General features: G+C 36.0%; 1 protein-coding gene and 1 non-coding gene across 2 annotated transcripts; one reads left to right on the plus strand and one right to left on the minus strand.

Annotated features, from left to right (window-relative positions):
• The first annotated feature begins 3,460 nt into the window (after positions 1–3,460).
• TRNAG-UCC (transfer RNA glycine (anticodon UCC)) lies at positions 3,461–3,532 on the plus strand. Its single transcript has one exon. It is a non-coding gene; the product is annotated as a tRNA-Gly (tRNA).
• An 11,511-nt stretch (positions 3,533–15,043) lies between these two features.
• On the minus strand, positions 15,044–20,531 carry LOC145619365 (B-box zinc finger protein 19-like). The gene is made up of 6 exons (XM_081674043.1): positions 20,040–20,531; positions 17,169–17,265; positions 16,978–17,093; positions 16,606–16,836; positions 16,419–16,516; positions 15,044–15,555 (listed from the first exon to the last, which is right to left on the minus strand). The coding sequence occupies exons 1-5, from the start codon at positions 20,130–20,132 to the stop codon at positions 16,424–16,426; spliced, it is 630 nt and encodes a 209-aa protein (XP_081530169.1). The 5' UTR covers positions 20,133–20,531; the 3' UTR covers positions 15,044–15,555; positions 16,419–16,423.
• Positions 20,532–23,953: the final 3,422 nt, after the last annotated feature.

Here is a 23,953-nt window from a genome sequence, read left to right on the forward strand (position 1 = left end):
GAGCAAAGACTGCAAGCCCTTGGTCCAGCTGAGGAATGCTGGATGATTCATTGCTGAAGCGGGTCAGGTAGTCTCGGAGGCTTTCGGCCTCACCTTGCTGTAGGCCCATGAGCTCAGCAGTAGTCTTCTCCCGGCGGTTTGCCGTGGAAAACTTGCTCTTGAACTTGGAGGACAGATCGTCCCACCCAGTAATTGAGCCTTCTTTAACTCCCTTGGAGATCCACGCTTGCGCGACCCCCTTGAGAGTAGTTGGGAAATATTTGCACCAAGTCGCTTCGGACCTGGGGCAAAGATGCATGTGAGCCTCGTACGAGGCAATATGGTCCTTCGGATCCGAAGTTCCATCATAGGTAATGTGCGACGGGATTTTGACCGTCGGCACATGGGATTCCAATATCCATTGCTCGAATGGAGAACTGGAAGGCAGCATCACGGCCTTGCCCTTGTTCCCAGCCGAAGGGACCGCGCTCCGCCCTCTCAGAGAGGTAGAAGTGGTTTTCGTCCCCGGCTGGGAGGTTTGGGCCTCGGCTGCAGGATAGGAGAGGCGACTATGCACACTCCGCTCCCTATCGCCGAGCCGGTCGTGGACGCTTCGGCGAACAGTTTCCGGCCGAGAGGCAGAACTGCTGCTTTTATGGGTCCGGCTCGTGGTGAGCTGGAAGGAGGAATCCCTGAAGAAATGAGGGTTCCTGTTTTTCTCCCTCTCGGTCCTCCAGGTATCCTCTTCCCATTCGCCCAACTCCTTAAAAGAGGAGAGTTTCCCCCCCTCCTGGCCGAGGCATCTCCGTCGGTTTCTAGTTTGCGGAGGTGTTCGGCCGCGTGGAGGCGGCATGCTTTGGGCCTTCATGGCTTCCATGAGGACCGCAAGGGCTCTCGCTACCTCTTCCGAGTTGGGTCCCGTCAAGGGTGTCCTCGGCTGAGAGCGAGAATTGGTTTGAATGCTCCGGGATTGGCTCCGGGCATGAGATTGAGTCCTTTGACTGGACCAATTGTCCTCATTTAACCGAGGCGGACTCGGCGGATGACTGGACTGAATGATGGGAGATTCGGATCTCTCCCTTAGCTCCTCATGAGAGTCGGGTCCCGCAGAGGGGCTCCTATCCCGAGGAGGAGTTTGGCTAGGAGTGGGGCGTTCTGGAGGACCCCCTCCCAGTGACTTTCGGCGCTTTCTCAGAGGAGAAGCCCCGTCATTTTTGTTCTTGCGATTCTTAGCCATTAGAACTAAGGTTAAGGTAGAACGATTGGAATTGGCTTAAATATTTTTTTTTTAGAAGTCTTCCCCACAGACGGCGCCAAATTGTTTCGGGTAAAAACAATGGGACCTTGCCGAAGGTCCAATAAGGTGGTGAAGACTGGACTCAATCCAAGTGATGATGGACCGAGGGTTTCCTGCACAACAAACACACGTAAACTGGCCTCGGGGGTGTTGCCGAGGAAGGCCCCTCCGATGCTAAAGTCAGTACAGTGTGTAGAGAGAAAGGTTATGCAAGAGAATTAATTGCTTGAGGCTTTGTTGTATATCCTACAAAATGTAATATTGATGGCTTTTATACCTTGGCATATATAGGAGGAATGGGCTTGGGCCCAATTGACTTGCCTTGTGGACTGATCTTGACTTTAGCACTATTTGGAGAGTTGAACCTTGACCTTGGGCTTTTAATTGGATCATTTAATGACTTGGCCCAATTGGACTAAATTGGACCCAAACACTACTAAATTAATAAATATGCATGCATGCATGATTTTTCTTGGATGGTGGCTAGCTAAAGGTCTTCTCTTTAGATATCAATCTTGGATATTTTCGTTTCAATTAAATCACTCGTAGTTTTTATTTGTTCTTTTATTATGGAAAGATAGATTAGTGGATTTCATTAATTCAGTTCGAGCTAGTTTTGCCAATGTTACAGGACTTGAGAGAAAAATGCCAATGTACATGCGATTTGAACACAATTACGAGTATCCCACCTAGCTAAGTAGCTAATAGACTTCTTGCATAAGTGCAATGCCTTCCTTCACCTATAAATTCCCCAATTGTGTTATTGAATGGTACTTCTTGTACTTACAAAGTGCATTAATATCTTTATGCTAGAACTTACCTGTTCAAAAACTCCACAATAATTTAAGCATGCTTGGTTAGGAATTTCAGATCATTGTTAATAATATATATGGGTGACTTAATTAGCTAATTAAATCTAATTGTGCATTAAATAACTATGGAACCACAACAATTTGGGAGAATAAAATTAAGATGGTGATTCACACATTTTTAAAGTTTTTTTTAAGAATTTTGAAGTTTTTTTTTTTTTTTTTTTTTTTGACAAGACACATTTTTAACGAAACGTTAGCTAGCTCATAAGGCAAATCAAATTTAAAAGAAATTTCACATAATTATTTGAAAGATAAAATAAACAACATTTCATCACATGTTTATTAGGAGATTCTGAATAATTAATTATCTTAACTTTTGATAAGATTATTCTTCTTTGATACTGAACTAGATACAATTCTCTTTATTACTGATTGGCTTTTTAATTTAGATACGTCCCATTTTGATTCGTCTTAATTAATAGTTTAATACAATATTTAAAAACTAATTAGCCTCGTTATGTTCCTTCTTACATGGAGTTTGTATAATTTGTTTTGGTCCCTTATATGCTTCTCGAATGGAATTTGTATTCATACATTGATGTTTACATACCATTATTATTAGAGCAATTGGTGATACTTAAAATAATTAGTAGGGGTCAAAGACTCAAAGCAATTCGGATTAAAACAAAACCAAACCGAATAATTAGGTTTGTTTGTTTTTTTTTTTTTTTTTTTGGTATATATTTTGGATTGGATTGATTTGGAAAAACAATTAAAAAAAAAAAATGGATTACGATTTAGATTCAGTTTGGGGTTAAGAAAAACTAACAATCGAATTACAAATTGAAATTTTAACCCATTACATTAAGCCTTTTTTCTTTTACAAAGTATCCCAACCCCTTTCCCCTTTCATATATAAACCCAAAAAAAAAAAAAAATCCCCTAATTCTCAATCATCCTTTCTCAATATCTCACTCACTCACAAAGATATACGAAGTATATCAATAAGAAGATGTTGAATGATTGTTAGATTTTTCTAGGTAAAATTTGGTTTTCGGGTTTAAATGTTACGAAAGAAGAGAACAAATTTTAGTTTGGATTGAATTCTTATTAGAAAAATCAATTAATTTGGATTGGTTTAGACTGGACTGAATCTTAATTCGATTTAAATTTGGTTTGAGAAACCAAAAATCAAATTAATTTGAATTGATTCAGTTTTGGCAATAATCCAAGATGCAAACCGAACTTTCACCCCCGTTGATTAGGAAGAATAAACAAAGAAAATATAATTGCACTAAAATCTTGAGTACCAAATAACAAAGGTAAAATAAATTCTGAACATAAACTAAGTACACGTATTTCTAAACATCAAGCGTTTGTAGTCCAACGGTTAGGATAATTGCCTTCCAAGCAATAGACCCGGGTTCGACTCCCGGCAAACGCATTTTATTTTTATGGCTGTCAAGCTTATATAGTTGCTAAACAAGTACTCCGTAGGTGTCTATATTATTGTCATTGGAATAAGCGACTTGAATTACGAAGTACTTAAAACAGAAACAATTTTATGAGAAACAAAAATGATTAAAAATATAGATATTTTTTTTTATATGAGTTGTTACTCGACACCCCATGCACCTTAGTGGCGTGGCTATGCCAGACTGCCACTGGTGCAAGTATTCAACATAAGAGAAGTGCATAGCTTTTAGTAGTGCAACAAAGATAATACTTATTAAGCTACTGTGGTCCAACAATTAGCCAATGTTCGCTAATTTAACATCACCAACAAGTTGTTGTCCACCTTGGTTGCCAATGTTGCTACCAATACTTCCTATCTTAACACCTCCAGTTCTTTGGCTTCGGTTCCCAATTTTGATATCTCCATTCTTTTGAATGCCTGATCCATTCACATTGTTACCCGTGTTGTAGTACGATCCATACGTACCATTAGAGGCATACGCGGGAGGGTATCCATAACTCGGGTTGGAATAACAAGGCGGGTTTGAGTTTGATTGATAATTGTTGGATTGATGATAACTACCATTATTTGGATGAGTTTGTGTTGGTGAAGGAGGAGCACAATTAGCATTAGAGTTTGGAGAAATTGGAACAACATTATCAATAGCATCAACGAGGCCCATTTTTTACAATTGAAATTATAAGCTAATGTTGAGGTAATAAGTTGTTTTTCTGATATGAAAATATTAGCAAGAGATACAAATCTTCTCTATATAAGAAGGCAAGTTCAATTGTCCAAGCATAAAGCATCTGCTTAAAATTCAAGCTAAGCAAATTATTTGGTGATAAGATTCGCAATAAAGTGGTTGATACGGGGATAATTTAAAGTTTTTATGATTTCAAACAAGTTTTTACTGTTACAGTAAGACCACATGATCAGCAGTGTTATATCCAATCACAACTAAAGACGCGTTTATATTGATGGGAGATTAACTTTGATTGGCCGAGAAAAGAAACCGGATAGATGCTCTAAGCTAGTGGATGATAACCTATGGGTATAGGGTCATTATCAACATAACCTTTGAACATATCCCATGATTATAAGGCATGTATACAGAAAATCTAGCTCTTGTATGTAAAAAGCAAAGGAATGTAACTTTTTGTTAATGTTAGAAGTATGTATTTTTGTAGAACATGGAAGGTGGCCAAATCAGTGATTCTGTACCCACCATGTTTGAAAAGCATATATCCTAACTTCCTTAGAGTAGCTAGCTCTCTTCAATTCAACAGAAATAGACCGCGAAAACAATAGTTATCATGACTTTGATAGAAAATTTTGCAATGACATTAGCCATTGCCCATATTCGTTATTCTTTGTGGCCTCACCATGTTAGAAAAGCACATATTCTTAAGGTAATACTTCTCTTTGTAACAAGTTTATCGCGTAAAATGGAGTCATTTGTTCCGTATGTAACACACAAGTTCGATCAATTGATCAACTTTCATATAGCTCACTTTATTCAATAACAATATGAACATCCAAAGTTCACATGTTTAAAGATTACCTTAAAACATAAAAGGATAGACATAAAGTACAGTTTTGCTAACCTTGGAGCCATTACATAGTGGTTAACATATGTTAATATTAAACCCGACCTGTTTAATTAAATGATCGACGTACATAAGATTCATAGGCTTGCTTAGCTTTACGTTAATTGTAGTGCATTGTTAAGTTTAGTTGTTACGATTGCCAACTTTGACATCTCCATTCGATTGTGTACCGGAATGATCACGGTCTTTTGGCCACAAATTATATGGTGCATGCACCGCTAGGACTACCCAGAATGGTGTTCTGAATCTAGCTAGCTATTACATACGTACTGCACGTGATTGCATGAAGCGATCACGTGATTTGCTAGGGGATGTTGTGCATATAATCTCAAAGAAATCGTTATGCATGTTTGGTTCAACCCTACTAATTGTCTATTTGGCAATGATTAAGAACGTGATTAGATCAAAGTAAAAGTATATCATATTTCAAGTTTGGTTGTTTAATCAATCTACTTCATTCTAAATTCTGATTATAATTGACAAAAGGCCCCAAAATAACACAAATTTCTTGAACATCACATATTTTAAACTTGACATTCAAAAGACTACAAATTGTGAAAGACATCATAATCATACAAATGGTAGCAAATCTTCAGAGTTACAAATTATCGCAACTAACGATACAATTAAAAGCATAACAAATAAAAATAGTGCTTTTTTTTTTTTGTTTTTTAAAAGAAAAACTAATACTCGTACATAGATAAATTATTCGATCAAATTTACAAAATTAAAGATTAAGCACGACCACCAATGTTGCCAAGAGTAACATCACCGGCTACTTGTTGTCCATTAGTATTACCATGATTTCCACCAATTTTGCCTATATCAACACCTCCGGATTTCTCCTTACTATTCCCAACGTTCACGTCCCCGTTCTCTTGCGTACCGGACCCATTCGTGTTACCCCCGGCGTTAAAAACACTTCCGGGGAACGCGTTATAAGGGGCCGGATACCCCCACGAGTAGTAAGGAGGGTAACCACAATTCGATGGCGGTGGATAACACGGTGCCGGGGCATAACCATAAGGTGGATACCCTTGAGTTGGAGCTGAAGCCGGAAATTGCATGGCTAACAAATTTGTAGGACTTTTCTATGTAATTTTTTGACGTGTTTGTGAAAATATCTTGTTTAATTGTATTTTGAAGTGTTATATTTTGGGACATATATCATCTCCTTTTATAGAGGTAGGAAAATATAATAGAGTACCTGATTCAAAGTATGTACTACTATAATTAAACGAGTACAATAATTTAATGGTTTGCAACTTGCTTGTGAATTATAAATTGGTCCTAAAATTATATTCTTAAAATTATCATGATCAATCACTTTGTTCCTAGAATTGTGATAAGAGATAGGATGGAATTTTACTCATGATTGGACTTGGATAATGACTTGTATGAAGTTGTGATCTCTCAATCTCATCCATAGAATATATCGTGATTAATGTGAATATTAAGGTTGCGTCACATATTATTATTGCTAGTCTTCGTGTTGACTTTGATCATAAATACTACGTAATATTTATACTTGTAGTATCGCCAAATATATACATTCATAAGAATTACCTTTTTCAGGTCTAATACAATCAATAAATTCAGATAAGATATCAATAAATTCAGACAAGATAATGTATAGCATAACATAGAGTTAATAAGTACAAATAAGATACTCCGTAATATAAAAATTTAGATAAGATAAAGATTAGTCCTACTCGTAATAAGGTGGTTCAGATAAGATAAATGTTGATAATTAAATCGGTATAATAAGTGAAATTAAATAATGTAATATAAAGTCACATATAGAAATAAGAGTGAAGAGTGAAAACATTAATGTTCGCAATTTGACAAGTCGCAATTCACCGGCTAGTATTTGCAAATGGAATAGGAATCGGAATTATTCTGTTAATGAACTTAACAAGTCAAATTATTCTAGATCTTTGTTATATATGGACTCACTATAAGCTAAATTTTGATTCACAAGTTTAGCATATATATGAATGTCTTGTTTAGCTCAGAATTTTTACATGGGCCACTATATATGCTAATATGCCTATATGCAATCATGCATGATTTGATTTGCCAATTGTTATCTCATTTTCTAAAATGATTTTAACATTTTTCATTTTTGTCTGTTTCTCAAGATTTAAAAATATTTTCAATTTGTTTTGTATTTCACATATCCATTAATTAATTTACTCTTCTCATCCCACGATATTTATACATTTAAACTCACTCTATCTTATTATAATTTAATTCTTACACCAATACACCATATTATTAACACTCTTTCATTCTGATCTCCAATTAGGCAATTATCTTAATCTACAAACAATAATTAGGCCCCATTCTCTTCACCGTATTTTTGCTGAACTGAAATTATTTTTAGTGAAACAAAATTATATTTGCGGAACTTAAATTATTTTTACTGAACTTAAACTAATTTTACTGAACTGAAATTATTTTTGCTGAATTGAAATTATTTTTAGTGATTTTCTATTATAATTAATCTTTAAGAAAATTGAATTTTACTGAAATGAACATATTTTTACTAAACTGAGATTATTTTTACTAAACTGAACTTATTTTTACTGAACTGAACTTATTTTTACTTAATATTAATTTTTAAGGTGAAAGAGAGAGACCCATATTCAAGCTTTTCAATGCAATAAAAAAATTAAAAATACTCTAATAAATTTCATCCTCAAAATAAAAAATAAAAAAAAGTTCACTAGACCTACCCAAAGGCCCCAAACAATTAACTAATTTTGTTTTCTTCCTTACAAAACTTCAAGAATTGAAGAATCTAGGCATCTAGCTATGTATGTAGCTTCATTATCACCAATCAGGAAAGTTGGTTTGTCAAATAGATTGTTTGAGCAAACTTTTGTGTTTGAATTTTGTAATTATTTCAAAATAGTTACTATATTTTTTTTAATAGTATAATGTACGAACTAACTTGAAATTTGACATTTATTGCAGATTTTACACGTTAGTAAATTAAAATAAAGATATCTTTCCTATGCTTATGTATTTACTAGGGTTTACAATTTAATTTTAGCTGACATATTTCTCCTTTTCATAAACTACATAGATTCACTTTTTTCTAATTAATTTTTAACCTTCCTTTACAAGTTTCAACCCACTATTCACTAATAAAAAGTGGTTTCAAAATAAAAAAATAATCTCATTGAAAGTAATTATCATAGCAATTGCGATTGTTTGTAACGATATATGAACTCGATCTAATCATATCCGACCATGTTTTCAATAATTTTACCCCAGAGAAACAAAAAAAAATCATTCAATCAGTATTTGATAGGACTACATGGGCAATCATCTCTCAAGACTTTCTTACATAAATTTAGCATGTGTTAGTTATTTCATACATGGGTCACTATATGCATGATTTGATTATTAGAAAGCCAATTGAGACAAAATATATAATGTTTCAAATCTCATGTGAGCTTTTCAAACCAAGATAAGCAAACAAAATTATCTCGTACTTAAAATGCTCCAATGAGTTACCCAATGACAACCCTATTTAAAATTTGTTGATTACATCCTCACAAAATTAATTAAAAGCTTAACTTTATCACTACTCCGTAATAATCTTGAATGTCGGTTGCAACCCCATCAAAAGTTGGCTTGTCAAACTTAGCACGTTTAATTTTACTTCCTTTGAATATGAATTCCCCACAAAACACGGATTACTTACAAGCCCAAAAAAAGTTCAGTGGTAGATATTTTTAATTTAAATCAGTGTAAGACGACTGTTACTTACTGGAGTTACTACCTATTATAAGGTTAATTAACCTATAACGATGCTGTAAAAAAACCTTCTTTGGTGGTGTAAGTGTTTTGTGTTTTGGGTTTTTCCCTGTGAATTCCTCATCTTATTTCATTTCTCAGGAAATCCCAATTCTCATGTTTGCAATTGCAATTGTGACTTGAGTTAATAATTTCGCTTTGTTACATACGATACATATTCAAGTTTGTTCCAATTATATCTGAATTTTAAAATTTTATCAGTCTAGGAGCATCTGAATATCTTGTGGCCTGATAACTAATCAATTTAAATAAGGGAAAAGCTAGCAAAAATTGTCATACATATAATAGTAGCTTTAGATACAAAATCAACCTATATTACATACTAATATCATCCAATGCAACTTATTGAGAATGATCAAGATCTGCTGCTATAAAAGCTGACAGAAACATCTCTGGTGTTACCAACTGCAGTATGCACGTTCACATCGCCGTTAGTCTGTGTACCGGACCCATTAACGTTGTGGCCGGAGTTATAATGAGAGTAACCACCACCAACCCCAGGGGTGAAGTAGTTCAGAACCATCTGCCCAACCTGCCATGTAGTAAGTTGGCTCAACTGATGATGACCGCCGTTGTTACTAACAGGCGTTTTTACAGCAGCAACCTCTTTACTAGCTGCAACTGTAGTAGTACTAGTAGTAGTATTACTAGTTGTAGGAGGAAGAGGAGCAGGACTGTTACTATTATTAGTAGAATTCGGTTTCTTCTGATCTTTCTTATGTTTCAGCAGCTGCTCTGCATCAACAAGCTGATGTAAAATCCAGTTATGCAAGCGCGATTTACAGGCTGAAGTATGAGGCTCTAATCGAGGAGTTGCAAATCTGTCATAGCTACACATCATAGAGTTAGGACCTGCAAGGAAGTATCTAACTTGCTGGTAATCGATTGTGAGCTGAGCTTCGATCCCAAGACCTTCTCCGAAACTGACTTGCTTCAAGCTGAGGTTCCATTCAACCTCAGTCCCCTGATCTAGGGAAGGCCAGCGGTCTTGGTATACCCTTATGTAGCCCTGCTGACCTTCACCTTCACGCCGAACCATCAGGACTTTTTTGTAGATGCTATGAAGGCGGCATTTACCTGTGAAAGCACCAGTTGGCCCTTTTATCCACTTAACTCTCCACTCTGCTCCGTTTGGGAGTGCTCCAGAGTCACTCCACTCGTGTTTACGAATAAGAGTAATCGTTTTCTTGTCTTCACAGGCTGTTAGATAGCAATTACAGTTTTGTTCAAAGAGACTTACCACTTTGATGGACTTTAAGAACTTGTCCATGATACATATATCTCTCATACACATACACACACAACGTTTATATAGAGTATAATAGACATTCTACTAAGCCTATTGTGTGTAAGCACGCGATGGTGAAAGCATAACAAGTTGTTAAGGATTTGACAGGGAGTAAGCAAAGACCTGCACACATGGTCTACAAGTGCGCGAATTATTGTAGCTTACACTCTACAAATTATATATTTATCACAATGATAAATTACTAATGAGTCTGTTCATAACGATGTGTTAAGTGGTGCTTAACAATTGGATATAGTTTGTGCATAGTACACCAGGAGACAATGTTGAGTGATGAATATATCCCGAACTTTAAAGTACAAAGGCGAATGGTATCTTCAATGAAGTGCTATGAATGAGGAGCACATCATTAGCATTCTCCCTACATAAATAGACGGTTGGACAACGGAATTTATCTGTTCAGCCTCCTCAAGACCTCATAACCATACAACACTCCTAGCAAGATTCTTTTGATATAGACATCCACTCCCATCTTTGATTTTTTTTTTATTTTTTCTTGTACAAGATTTAAATTTGAACTCCTTTATGTGGTCTCAAACTTGCATACCTTATATTATTCGAGTATTCTTTGCTCGCAGAATCTGATCTAAGGTATGTGAAACAACTCTCCTTGAGACATATTTCATCCTTACTATACAACAAGATAGTTCATATAGAAATACAAAATTATCTTTAGTTCATAAAACACGATTATTTGAACATTAATATAATGTTAGAGCCAGAGCACCATTGGCAATATAATGAATAAATTTTATGAGTTGATAAAATGTCTGTTTTTCTGAAAAAATTACTATTGCTACTGAATATGAATATAGCATGTTGCAGCTTCCTGATTAAGCTTTGTTTATTACATAGAATTTTCGTCTTCTTCTTAGCTTATTAACGAAACATAGAAGGCATTTTGCTATCTAGGACTTCAAAATAGTCCAAATAAAATTTTATCAGTCTAGGGAAAATTTATAAATTAGAGCGAAAACATAAGCCAATTTGAGTGACATATAAACAGGACATCTGCATATCTTGTGGCCTGATAACTAATAGAGATACATAATAGCAAAAATTGAGATACATAATAGTAGCTTTAGATACAGTATCAACATAAGTTACATACTAAGATCATCCAATGCAACTTATTGAGAATGATCAAGATCTGCTGCTATAAAAGCTGACAGAAACATGTCTGGTGTTACCGACTTCAGTATGCACGTTCACATCGCCGTTAGTCTGTGTACCGAACCCATTAACGTTGTGGCCGGAGTTATAATTAGAGTAACCACTACCAACCCCAGGGGGGAAGTAGTTCACAATCACCTGCCCAACCTGCCATCCAGTAAGTTGGATCAATTGATGATGACCGCCATTGTTACTAATATTACTAGTTGTTGGAGGAGGAGTGTTACTAATATTCTTAGTAGAATTTGATTTCTTCAATTCTTGTTCACGGTTCAGTAGCTTCTCTGCATGATCAAGCTGTTGTACAGGCCAATTAGACTGCATTAAACAACCTAAAGCGTTATAGCCAGGCATCGTAGACTTAGGTTCTGCAACGAATTGCTGCCGCCCCTGCTGAACCCACTTCCACATCCACTCCTGATGTTCCCGCTCCCACTCCGGCTCCCGCTCCCGCTCCTGCTCCCGATACCGCTCCCTCTCCTGCTCCCACTCCCGCTGCCGCTCACACTGCTCTAAAATCAACTGATCACCTTTACGGATTGCACACTGCCGACAGTGCTGCTCGTAAATCGTCTTCTGCTCGCTATAGTTGTTACTCTTAACAACCTCTACAGTCCATATATAAGGCGGCCAATTACCAGTAGAGTCTAAGCAGACTCCATTATCAGTAGTCTTTAGATACCTACTTTCACTGACATATTGGAGCGCAGCCTGAAACTCTTTAGTAATGATGCTGCTCAGACTCTTAATTCGAAGGCACCAATCACCAGCACCATTTGAAACACTACATTTTTTATTTTTTTTTAAACGGTACACAGGACATGACTCTTGAATAATCAACAAACAATCTCCAACAGCCAGCATCTTTTTATAGATGCTCTCCAGACGGCATTTTCCGTCCTCTAACCACACCGTTTTCCACTCATTATTATTAGGAACAGACACATCTGAACCTGGCTTACTAAGCGCAACCGATACACGGTCTTCATCAGCTGTTATGTAACGACCTTCGGATGTCCTAACCCTTATCACCTCAATGGACTCAACAAGATGACATTGACAGTCCATACTTGTACTATGTATGGCTGTATGGATGCTATTATGCTAAATCAAAAATTCATTTTCTTGAGCTCAAATAATGAAAGCTTAAAAAGGGTATAACCTGTCTCATTCGATCTATAGTAATTTGGATTCGAAAGCATCTAGGATTTTTCTTAGATGCTAATTAAATTCCAACACAGAACTTTATCAATTAGGTTCAGATTCTTAACCCTCATTAGTCATAACTTTTTTTTTAACACATAACTAGAAACATATATTAATTAATTAAAGTTTTACAAAGAAAACAGCCCACCTCATTCCGTATAACAAAATGAGAGGCAGGCAAATAGCTTAAAGCAGTAATACAAGACCATTTGCTAGGATGAAAATTAATGGCCCTAACAACACAGATTAAGCCCCTTCGAAAAGCAAGAAAAACAAGTTTTTTAACAAAGCAAAGCAAACCAAGATACTAGAAACAGCACCCAGTAGACTACTCCTCCTCTGATTCTTCATCACCATTCATTGCTGCCACAGCAGCACGTTCATAACGATAAATTATACTGTTACTATTATTGGAAGAATTGGCAGAATTCGAGGAGTTGCAATTCGATTTCTGCAATTCTTGTTCACATTTCATTAGCTGCTCTGCATGATCAAGCTGTTGTACAGGCCAATTAGACTGCGATATACAAGCTGAAGTGTAAGGCATCAATCGAGGAGTTGCAAGTTTGTCATAGCCACACATCGGAGGACCTGCAACGAAGTATTGCTGCTGCTGCTGCCGCTGCTGATCCTGCTTCCACTTTTGCTGCAGCTGCTGCTGCTGCTTCTGCTTCTGCTCCTGCAGCCACTGCTCCACAAGCAAATCCCCTTCAGGGATTGTACGCTGCAGCAAGTGCTGCTGGTGGTTCGTCTTCTGCTCGCTATTGTTGTTACTCTTAACAACCTCTACAGTCCATAATTTAGAACGAACATAACCCCTATCAGTAGAGCCTAAGCAGACTCCATTATCAGTAGTCTCTAGATACCTACTGTCATTGACATGTTTGAGATTCGCCTGAAACTCTTTATCATCAATATTCATATTTTGGAGTAACCAATCACCGGCACCATCTGACTCAGGACATGACTCTTGAATAATGAACAAACAATTTCCAACAGCCAGCACCTTTTCATACATGCTCTTGAGACAGCATTTTCCGTCCAAAATGCTTACTAAGGGCAACCGATACACGGTCTTCATCAGCTCTTAGGTAACGACCTTTGGGTGTCCTAAGCCTTATCACCTCCATAAACCCTGCAAAACAACCCATCGCTCTACCTATCCGGCAGACATGCCTCTCTGCTCGATCGATCAATGCGGCTATATAAATGTTATCCTTCAATTCTATGTATAAGTATGATCAAATAATGAAAAGCTTTAAAAGGGTACAATCTGTCTTATTCGATCATATGCTAATTTGAATTAGCAAGGATCTAAGATTTTTCTTAGATGCTAAATTCCAACACAGAATTTTATCAACTAAAGGTTCAGATTCAAATGTGGTCATACAGGTCAGTAGTCTGAAAGTGAAGGTTTCATAACAGAGTGAAAATTTTAATTTTTTAATTTTTTATTTTTTATTTTTTATTTTTTTTTTTTTTGAAGAAAAGTTGGAATATATTATCCTTGCTTTACAAAAATGTTAAGATTAGGAGAAATTATAAAAATTTTAACATTGATTTTGTGTCACAATTTTTATTTGTACATCGTAATTTTGCCACATTGATTGGATTCAGCATGCATGAGATCGCATATGGAATGTGGCATAACTATGACATACACAGGACGTGTTATGTAGGAATGAGAGTATGGGGATAAGAAAATGGGATAAAGATACGATATCAGAGATACTATGCTAAAGACAAGCGCACAAGCTAGTCTCCTGATCTCCTCTTGTCAATTGAGATAGGAATCTTCTGCGGCAGCACTATGAGAGCAAGCAGGCCAGATCTAGCTATGAGTTGTGGTGGCTAACTTGTGTGGTCCAACTGCAGGCCTAATGCGAGGCCATGTATATTTAAGGTAGCCATGTTTTTATTGTAGATCATACGCTTGGACTTAAGAGGGTACATCGTACACGTTCTAACACTGTAAGTTCTGTAACACAGTTGATTTTGTGAGTAGTTTCTTGTACATCTCTTCCAGCAAATTTTTTCTCTCTAACTTAATTGGTCTGCTTCAAGAGATCATGTACCAGACTAGCAGTTAACGTTCCAAATACGTGTTCAAAGGCTAAAACATCTTCAAGTGTTCAAAGGCTAAAACATCCTCCAAGTGTTCATAGGTTTCAAGAATCATGGGTTCATACTTCATAGTTCATACCATAACTCGAGAAAAAACTAAATGAAATGGAAAGGAGGAGCTGGTGAAAACTGTGAGTGCCATGGCCAACCCTTATCATACTAATGAGTAATGATTGCTAAGCAAATTTTGCTACAAAGACTTGAATACTTTATCATTTTATAGCAGATGCTTCGAACACTGTATACTACTCGTAGATGAAAAACTCAGTGCTGAAAATTTTCTTTCTTGAACCTAGACACTGGTACAATGTTAAATTATGAGAAAATTTGAATCGGGGCTGAGCCATGTCTATGAAGAAAGAGGAAAATAAAACCACTTATAAGCCTAATCAAGGTTTTATCCCAGAAATCAATGAAGGGAACAAGTCTAACAGCTTATAAAGTGGTTACTTTCTCTCATCTTCACCGGCGTGGAATAATTCACACCTGTACACATATATGGAGTTTCAGCCTGTGCAACATCATTTATCCGTAAATACTTACTTCCGCGATGGTAACAATGGCCACAGTGAATCCATTCTACTTACAAGGACACCCAATTAAGTAATGGAGTTTGTCCTTAGGGGCATGCCAAGATAAGGGACTTCATATGAATGTTTTTTAAAGCCTATGACTTTGGCTTTTTACATGCAAGAATAAACTTCAAGTCCCAAGGTATGATCAGGATTATGGGGCCTTCAGTATGCATATCTGGACTTTGCAATCTGAAATTGAAGATAAGCAATCAGATTATTCTTAGCCTCGGCATGCAATCTCAAAAGGAAGATAAACTATCAGGCATTGCTTAGATAAATTACAGGAAAAATGCGGCATACTGAAAAGTAAGCTACCAGTTGTAAGACTCCAAACTATAGCAGATAAATCAAAATAAAACTCCCGCCACCCATATTAATTATAAAAATATTGAAACATACTATACGTTCTATTTATCTGCTTTGGGGGAAGGAAAGAATCAGGCAAAAGGTTCATACATGAAAATGGAAAGGTGCTTGCTTGGTTGACATGGGAAGTAGAAGCTCCTAAGAAGTGGAAGAATGAAAAGTTTGTTTGGCTGGCAAAAACTTAGGAAGTGACCTAGGGCCCCCCAAGTAGGTGGAACTTTGCATGACCAACCAAGCAACTTATAGCACTTCCTAGTAAATGGAACTTCATTCATCTTCCTAAGAAATGTTCAACCTAACAGCTGCTAAGACAATCAGGTCTTAGCCTAGTGGTTAAGGTTGAGGCCTTGAGGGCCAGTATACAATAGGTCGCAAGTTCAAATTCCACTCCTGCCCCCACCCCCACCCACCCCGCCCCCCCCCCCCCCCCCCAAAAAAAAAAAAAAAAAAAAGAAATATATATATATATATATATATATATATATATATATATATATATATATATATATCCAAAAAAAAAGAGAGAGAGAGCAGCCAAGGTTCTAAATTCCAACAATTTGCCACAACTGGAGCTCACAAACCATTATTTCAAAAAGTGACATTTTCCAAGATCACCACTGAAAACACGACATTAAAGAAACACCATAATGTTTAGTTAGCAAATTACAGTTATAAGTAGTAATAACCTGGTTCATTTTTCCGGCTCACTTTTAAAAGATCTAACAGGAACAACACTTGCAGAATCACCATTAGTAGTTCCAGGAACATAGTCCATTCCCTGGGCCTTAATCAGACAGAGAAATACCAGTTATCAGGAACATATTATATTATTTAAGAATGGCAAAAATATTATAAACAAGTCGTGACATGCACCTGGTTACTGTTAGGAGACTGCCCAGAAGTTCTTTGGGGTCTGGCATTTAGATCAATCATTTTGTTATCCATTTGTGCATCAGGAACACCATTACCATCTACATGAACTACATGGTTTTGCTCCTTCTCCGTCACAATTGCGTCCGATGATTGATTAGGTTCCCTCCTAACTTCCATTTGATCACCTTGTGAGCTCATGTCTTCAACATTCACATATTTATCCCCTGGAAACTACATGCAAATACCCATCAGTGATGGAATTGAAGTAAATTAACAACATCCCTCAGAAAAGAAATGAACAAAATCCCTTAGAAAAGAGAAAATGCAACAAGCAGACCAATACTAATCAGTAATCAGCACTGAGACACAGACCTCTGCTCTCTGCCTCAATAAAAGATAACGTCTGTGAGTTCTTTTACCGCCAACATGAACAACCATGTCGCATTGCAGGCAAAGCGAACTCCCATCAATCTCGCAATAAAAGAAAGCTGCATACATGGGCTAATTAATCAACTCTACACTAGGAGAACAAAAACACCACTCAGATGCAGAAAGCTACCCACCAGGTGCATTTTCACAAATGTCACATTTCGGTACAGCATTCGGGGCAGCAAGTCCAACACGTATATGTCGACTAGCAAGCTTGTTACACATATGGACCTGTCACTCCAATTCATTAACATTATATTCATAAAAATGGAAATCTTTTATACATCAAGTATTGGTCCAATAAAATTTATAATAAAAAGCTCAAAGCTCTCAAGTCTCAACTGTACATTTCAACACACTCTAGTCTAGACTCTAAAGAGAGATACTCTGTATTCAAAACAACAAGCTATAATAAAGGTTTTTCGGCTAAGTACTTTAAGTAAAACTAAAATTAGTCTTCTCAACAGAATTTCGCTGTATTAGGTGATTGGTAAAAAGTAGATTGTAAGAAAATACCATTAAAACATGAATTTTGTGAGACAACAACTTAAAAAGGAAAAAAAACTGGGAAAAAAACACCTGATTTAGACCTATTCTATTTAAAAAGACACTGGCCAAATAGTCAAGGTTCTTGCCATTTACTTCAACTTTCTCAAATTTTCTTTTGTGTGTATCATGCACACTGTGCTTTTTCCTCCTTTCTCCCCTGAACTGCTGTTTATTCATCCTTATTATTATCTTCCACTAGTAACCAATTTATTTATCAAGCACCCTATGAGCACGCTTAAATCAGTCCATATAGATATATAGAAATCGATAAGATCAGTAATAGTACTACCTATGACCTCTGATTACAAAAGAAATTTTTAGAGAAATCACGGATTATTAGAAGGATTAAAAAGGCCAATTCCAATCCCAAAGCATAATTCAAATACTAGAGTCCTAGAAGAATAAACTAAGACTATAATTACTCAGAATTAAGAAAAAAGGCACCTAGATCAATATTGTTTTGCTAAATTATACTTCCTCCGTTTCTTTATAGTTGCAACACTTTCCTAAAATGGAAATGTCACAATAGTTGCAACACACCATATAAGGAAGGTTTTTATAGTGAAAATTGTACTATTACCTTTAATTAAAGCACATGGCCCACTTGATTATACTCCTAATAACCTTTTAAGTTTTAACCCCATTTTCTTAAATATCGTGATAAAATGTGTGTTGCAACTATAAAGAAACGGAGGAAGTAGTAGATATTACTCTGTGTATTTATTTATTTGTTATAGTGTAGTTGTGATAACACTAGATTTTATGCTATATCCACTGAGATCAGTCATCAGTAGATTTACTTTCACATATCAAAGTCATCTGAATTAAATAACAAGGAATCTGTTGATGATTTGAGCTACAAATATTTGCAGGTTTCATACTAAAGGTAATCAGAATGCATGACAATGCCATCCCACTTCTTATACGGCAAGAGACCTCAGCATCCCCTCCTAACACAAAATTGGAAAAAACAGTTCTATATTCTCTTCCTTTATCTTTGTCAACGCCTGGTTACTACATATGTTTGTTAAATCAAAAATCAAACTATAAGCAGAATGCTTCCATAAAATACAAATCTACAATAGGGAAAGAAAAGAAAAGGAGAAGAGAACAGGGGGAGGGAGTAAAAAAAAGCTGGAGGAAAAGATGGAACCAAAGACAAGATAAGGCTGAGTTAAAAGATGCGAGGAAGATCACCGCTTATGACTTATCTTTTCAAATCAATCCTACTTTATATTTACTGATAACTACCTAAAGCAGTCAGCCAGAATAAACATCCTTGTGACAAGTTTCAGAAAAGAAATAGGGCCCCAAGTCCATAGGATAGAATCTGAAAATAACATCGTATATTCTTATCCGGTGAGCAAAGGTAATGCACACAAATGGAACTCCAGATGCCAATAGAAGGAAAAGTGTAGCTTAAACTGGTTCAAGCTCCTAATATACACCTGGTAGCAACAATGTTTCCAGGCTGACGAGATTGAATAACAAAACATACGCTTCTGCATGAGAATGTAGCTTTTTTCAGGAGCATCAAGCAAAGTTGATGGAAGACATTTGATCCCATCAGCTGGTCCTTAACAAGAAAATACGGCAAACACAACAAATGATAGCCAAACACCTTAACCAAGTTATCCCCATTCCCCACCAAACACCCTGCCTCCACCCCACATCTTTTACCATAAAAGAGACAGTTTAATGGAATCCTCTATATCTTGTAACAAGTCACATTCGAGATTTTCCTGACACACAACTTCGAGCTGACTCGAAACCCAACATGTGCAACAACATGTCACATTCAATTCAAACTTCCTATAAACACCACAGCCACTGATTAGCCAGACCAACCTCACTGTTTTCAAATGCCAAATATAGCATTGTATGTAGCCCGAACTTTCTTCCTCCCGGGTAGCACAAGCCCGTTTTCAGTATTTTCTGAAAATTTCACATTACTACTAAGTCCTAGTTATACTTATGCTCATCACAAATTCTCCCCAAACAACCCATTAGGTAATCATATCAAAAACTTTCTAGAACCACTAGAATTTCCAACCACAAATAAAGCACCCATTAACTTGTATAAATATGGATGTCAACTAGTTTAGCTTACGTGGTTCCGTGGCCTAAGATCTAATCTCGTCTACATCATTAGCGTGTTAGTTGCTCTCTCTACATCCACTCAAAAAAAAAAAAAAAAAAAAAAAAAAAGAACTTCACTTTGGATAATTTTGATTCTTCCACTTACCTAATTTGAATACTAGATTTTGAACACAAACCCAAAAAAATTACCAATTAAGCTAAATCACTAAATCTAATGAATACATTGAAATTGGAAAGCAATAAAATTCGCAATTAATCAAAACCCCATCAAAAATCATTAAATCAACAACAATCAAATTATTACATACTAATAAAAAAATACCAAAAAACAAAAGAACCCAGAAAAAAGAAAGTACCTTCTCATCACAAGCACGGCAAAGAGCAGCCTCATCAGCAGCACAAAAGAAGATTGCAGCAGCACCTTCACAAACATCACACAAAGTCCTCATTTTTCCCTCTTTTCTTACTCCAAATTCTAAGCTTCAAGTATTACAAAATCGTATTTTTGGATGGAATTTCCATGGATTTGATAATGGGCAATTCAAAAAATCAATAAAGATTGAAACTTTGGGTTGTATATTATGGAAATTGCAGATTGAAGAAGAAGGGTTATAACAAAATTAATAGATTAATGATGAAATTACTTATCTAAAAGAAGAAACAGATAATTGAGTTGGAAGAAATAGGTGGTGAAAGTACCAGATTGTTGGATGTTTCATAACCCACTCACTGGTAGGAGTAGTAATAAAAGACTACTCCAGAAAAATTCAAAATCTCTCTCTAATTTCTCTCTCTAGTTTCAATTTGTTTCTGTGTCTTGTCTCTTTGTTGTATTTTCCTTTGGCTTCTTTTTCGGAGGATCGGAAATAGAAAAGGAATGATGCAATTGATGGGTACATCTATAAATATGAAATAAGAATATCCCTTTTTTTTTAATCTAATTTTTACAGTATTTAATTATTAATTTATTATACATGGCAAATTAAATTTCATTAATGGCTAAACAAATGATTGTGGCAATTGGGTTAATATTTGTCAAGCTAAACACTAAACAAATGATTGTGGCAATTGGGCTATCAAAGGCTTTAGAAATTGACCTCTCTAAAGCCTTTGATAGCCTTGAATGGACTTTTATTAAGGATACCCTTTTAAGCATTAATCTCCCTAGCAATATTGTTAATCTTGTTCTAGTTGCATTTGTTCTCCTAGTATCTCCCTTCTTTGGAATGGGGAGATTACCGAGTCTTTCACCCCCTCCCGTGGTATTCGGCAAGGTGATCCTCTATCCCCTTATATTTTTGTCCTTTGTCTTGATCGTCTTTCTTGCATGATTCAAGATAGGGTCAATAAGGGTGATTGGAAACCTTTGAAAATTGCCAAAGATATTACTATCTCTCATCTTTTTTATGCTGACGATGTTTTCTTATTTGGGAAAGCTACTACTCAAAATATCAAAGTTATGATGGAAGTCCTTGATCAATTTAAATCTATCTCTGGTCTTTCCATTAATGTTCAAAAGTCTTCAGCCATTTTTCCTAAAAAGATGAATCATAATGTGAGACGTTCTATTTGTGATTTTTGTCAAATTTCTAATACCACTAATTTTGGAAAGTATTTGGGGATTTTAATTTCCCATAAAAGATTAAATTTAAATGACTTTTTTCCTCTTTTAGATAAAACTTTTTCTAAAATTAAAGGGTGGCAAGCTAAACTTTTAAACATGGCCGGGAGATCCACTATGATAAAGTCTGTTCTTAATTCTTATCCGGTTTATGCTATGCAAACCAACATTTTGCCTAAATCTGTCACTTGTGACCTTCAAAGGAAATGTAAACAATTCCTTTGGAACAGAGTTAATAGGTCTAGATTTATTCCTAGAACGAATTGGAAGGTTGTTTGCGACCCTATGGCTAAAGGGGGTTTGGGTATTCGGGATTTAACTCGATGGAACCTTACTTTTATGGCTAAATTAGGTTGGAAAATTATGACCCAAGATAATAAGTTATGGGTGCAAATTCTAAAGAAAAAATATTTAAAATATTCTAATTTTATGGATTATGAGTCTAAGCCTTCAAATTCTGTAATCTGGAAAGATATTCTGGCAGGGAGGGATATTTTGAAAAAGGGGATAATTATTAATATAGGTAATGGTGAGGATACTTCTCTTTGGTACCACCATTGGATTGGTGATTGCCCCTTGTATCTCCTTCCTAATATTTCTATTCCTAATTCCAAAGGTCACTGGCGTGTTTCTAACATTATAAGGAATAACGAGTGGTACTTGAATGATGTCTTACATATAATTCCTTCATCTATCTGTTCTCTGATTCTAGCCTATCCCCTTCCTAAGCTTGTTCCTGTTAAGGATAGACTTCAATGGACTCTTGATAAATCGGGTTCCTTTACCATTAAATCTGCTTATCAATCTACTCTTCCTCCTTCTACTCTAAACTCCACTTTTCTTTGCAATTTTTCCTGGAAAAATTTGTGGAAAATCAATTGCCCCTACAAGTATAAAATGTTACTTTGGAACTTGGTTAGAGATATTCTCCCTGTAGGTTCCATTCTCCAAAGAAAAATAAGTTTTTTTGATCCCATGTGTATGAGATGTGAGCATCATTTGGAAGATGCCTTGCATGTTTTCAGGGATTGTCCAAATTCTGGTGCCTTTTGGTCTCTTGTTTTCCAACACTTTACTCACATAAATATTGACCTTCAAAAATTTTACAATACCAATTTCATTGATTGGTTGGCTTTTAACTTTGGGTGTGTTGGTAACTGGAAAACTATTTTTTCTATAGCAATTTGGCATATTTGGTCAGCTAGGAATATGGCTGTTTTTGATCAGAAAATGTTGCTAATTCAATCCACTTTTAACAAATTTTTTGTGGATTACCATTATTGTTTGCAACTATCCCAGGATAAGTCTGGTTCTTCCTCGGCTCAAGCTGCTACTAGGAGGTGGGCTCCTCCTCATAAGGGGTACCACAAACTAAATACTGATGGATCTTGGATGAGTATCGACAATGCAGGTGGTGGTGGAGTGATAAGATGTGAGAAAGGGCTTTGGGTTTCTGGTTATGCAATGCGTTTCAATGCCCTTTCTTCTGCTGCTGCTGAATTAATGGCAATTCGTGAAGGTCTTTTGCAGGCTTGGGGTAAAGGAATTAAATTCTTGGAGCTTGAAACAGATGCTGAAGCTCTAACCAAGATGCTCAAAGATCCTAAAGCTTTTGAGGATAGTGACTTGGGTAATATTATAAGGGATGTTGCTTCCCTTTTGGATAGACAGTGGACAGTCCAGATTTTTCATGCTAGGAGAACTGTCAACGAAGTTGCTGACAGGTTAGCTAATATGGGGAGGAACAAGTTCAAGCCTGGGGAAATTGTTCCCTTTACCTACCCTCCTGCTGACTGCTTTGATGTCTATGCTACTGAAATACCTGATATGGCTGCCTGACTTTCCTGCTTCTACTCGCATTCCAGCCTCCAGTTTCTGCTATCTTTTATGCTTAGTTGTTTGCTTCGTTTATTTGCTTTTGTGCTTAGATGGTTGTAACATAAACTATCCTACTTTGGAGCCAATTGACCATGGTTCTGCCAGGTCTGCTTTTGCCCTGTTGGATTCGTCCATCAGAAGACTTGTGATATAATATGATAAGCTCCCTTTTGTGTTAAAAAAAAGTGCAAAAGGAGGTAAAAATCAATTGATCTAAAAAAAAAATGCAATTAGATTATCTAACATAATTCTCTTTTTTTTTTTTTTTTTGTAATCCTATGTAACATAATTCTTACTCAAATTACAATGTCGAAACAAAAAAGAGAAAAAAAAAATGTATTACTCTAATTACATTTAATTTATGAGATAAGGTGAGACATCACATATATCAACATTTTAAGATCGCAAATGCTTTATACTAAAGTATTTTTAGACTATACTTGTGTTACCATCACCGGAATTATTTATCATTTAAAAAATAAAAAATAAAAAAATCTTCAATTGAATTATACTTTTTTTTGTTTTTTGGACAAGATCAATTGAATTATTCTAAACTTAACTTATTAATCCTGATTTTTCAACTTATGTCAACACCTTATCGAACTTGATTAGACTTGTTTGTCAATTTCCATAATATGATAAACGAAGCAAGAGTTTGGTTCTATTTTCTAATGGTATACTGTATATTGATATAGTAATGCACATGTGTTTGGCTGCTTTTGAGTGTGTGTGCGGTATGAGATTTGTTTTGGCATGATGTAATGAATTGTG

This window comes from Chenopodium album, chromosome 27 (assembly GCF_948465745.1).
Source record: "Chenopodium album chromosome 27, dcCheAlbu1.1, whole genome shotgun sequence".
Lineage (NCBI taxonomy): Eukaryota > Viridiplantae > Streptophyta > Magnoliopsida > Caryophyllales > Amaranthaceae > Chenopodium > Chenopodium album.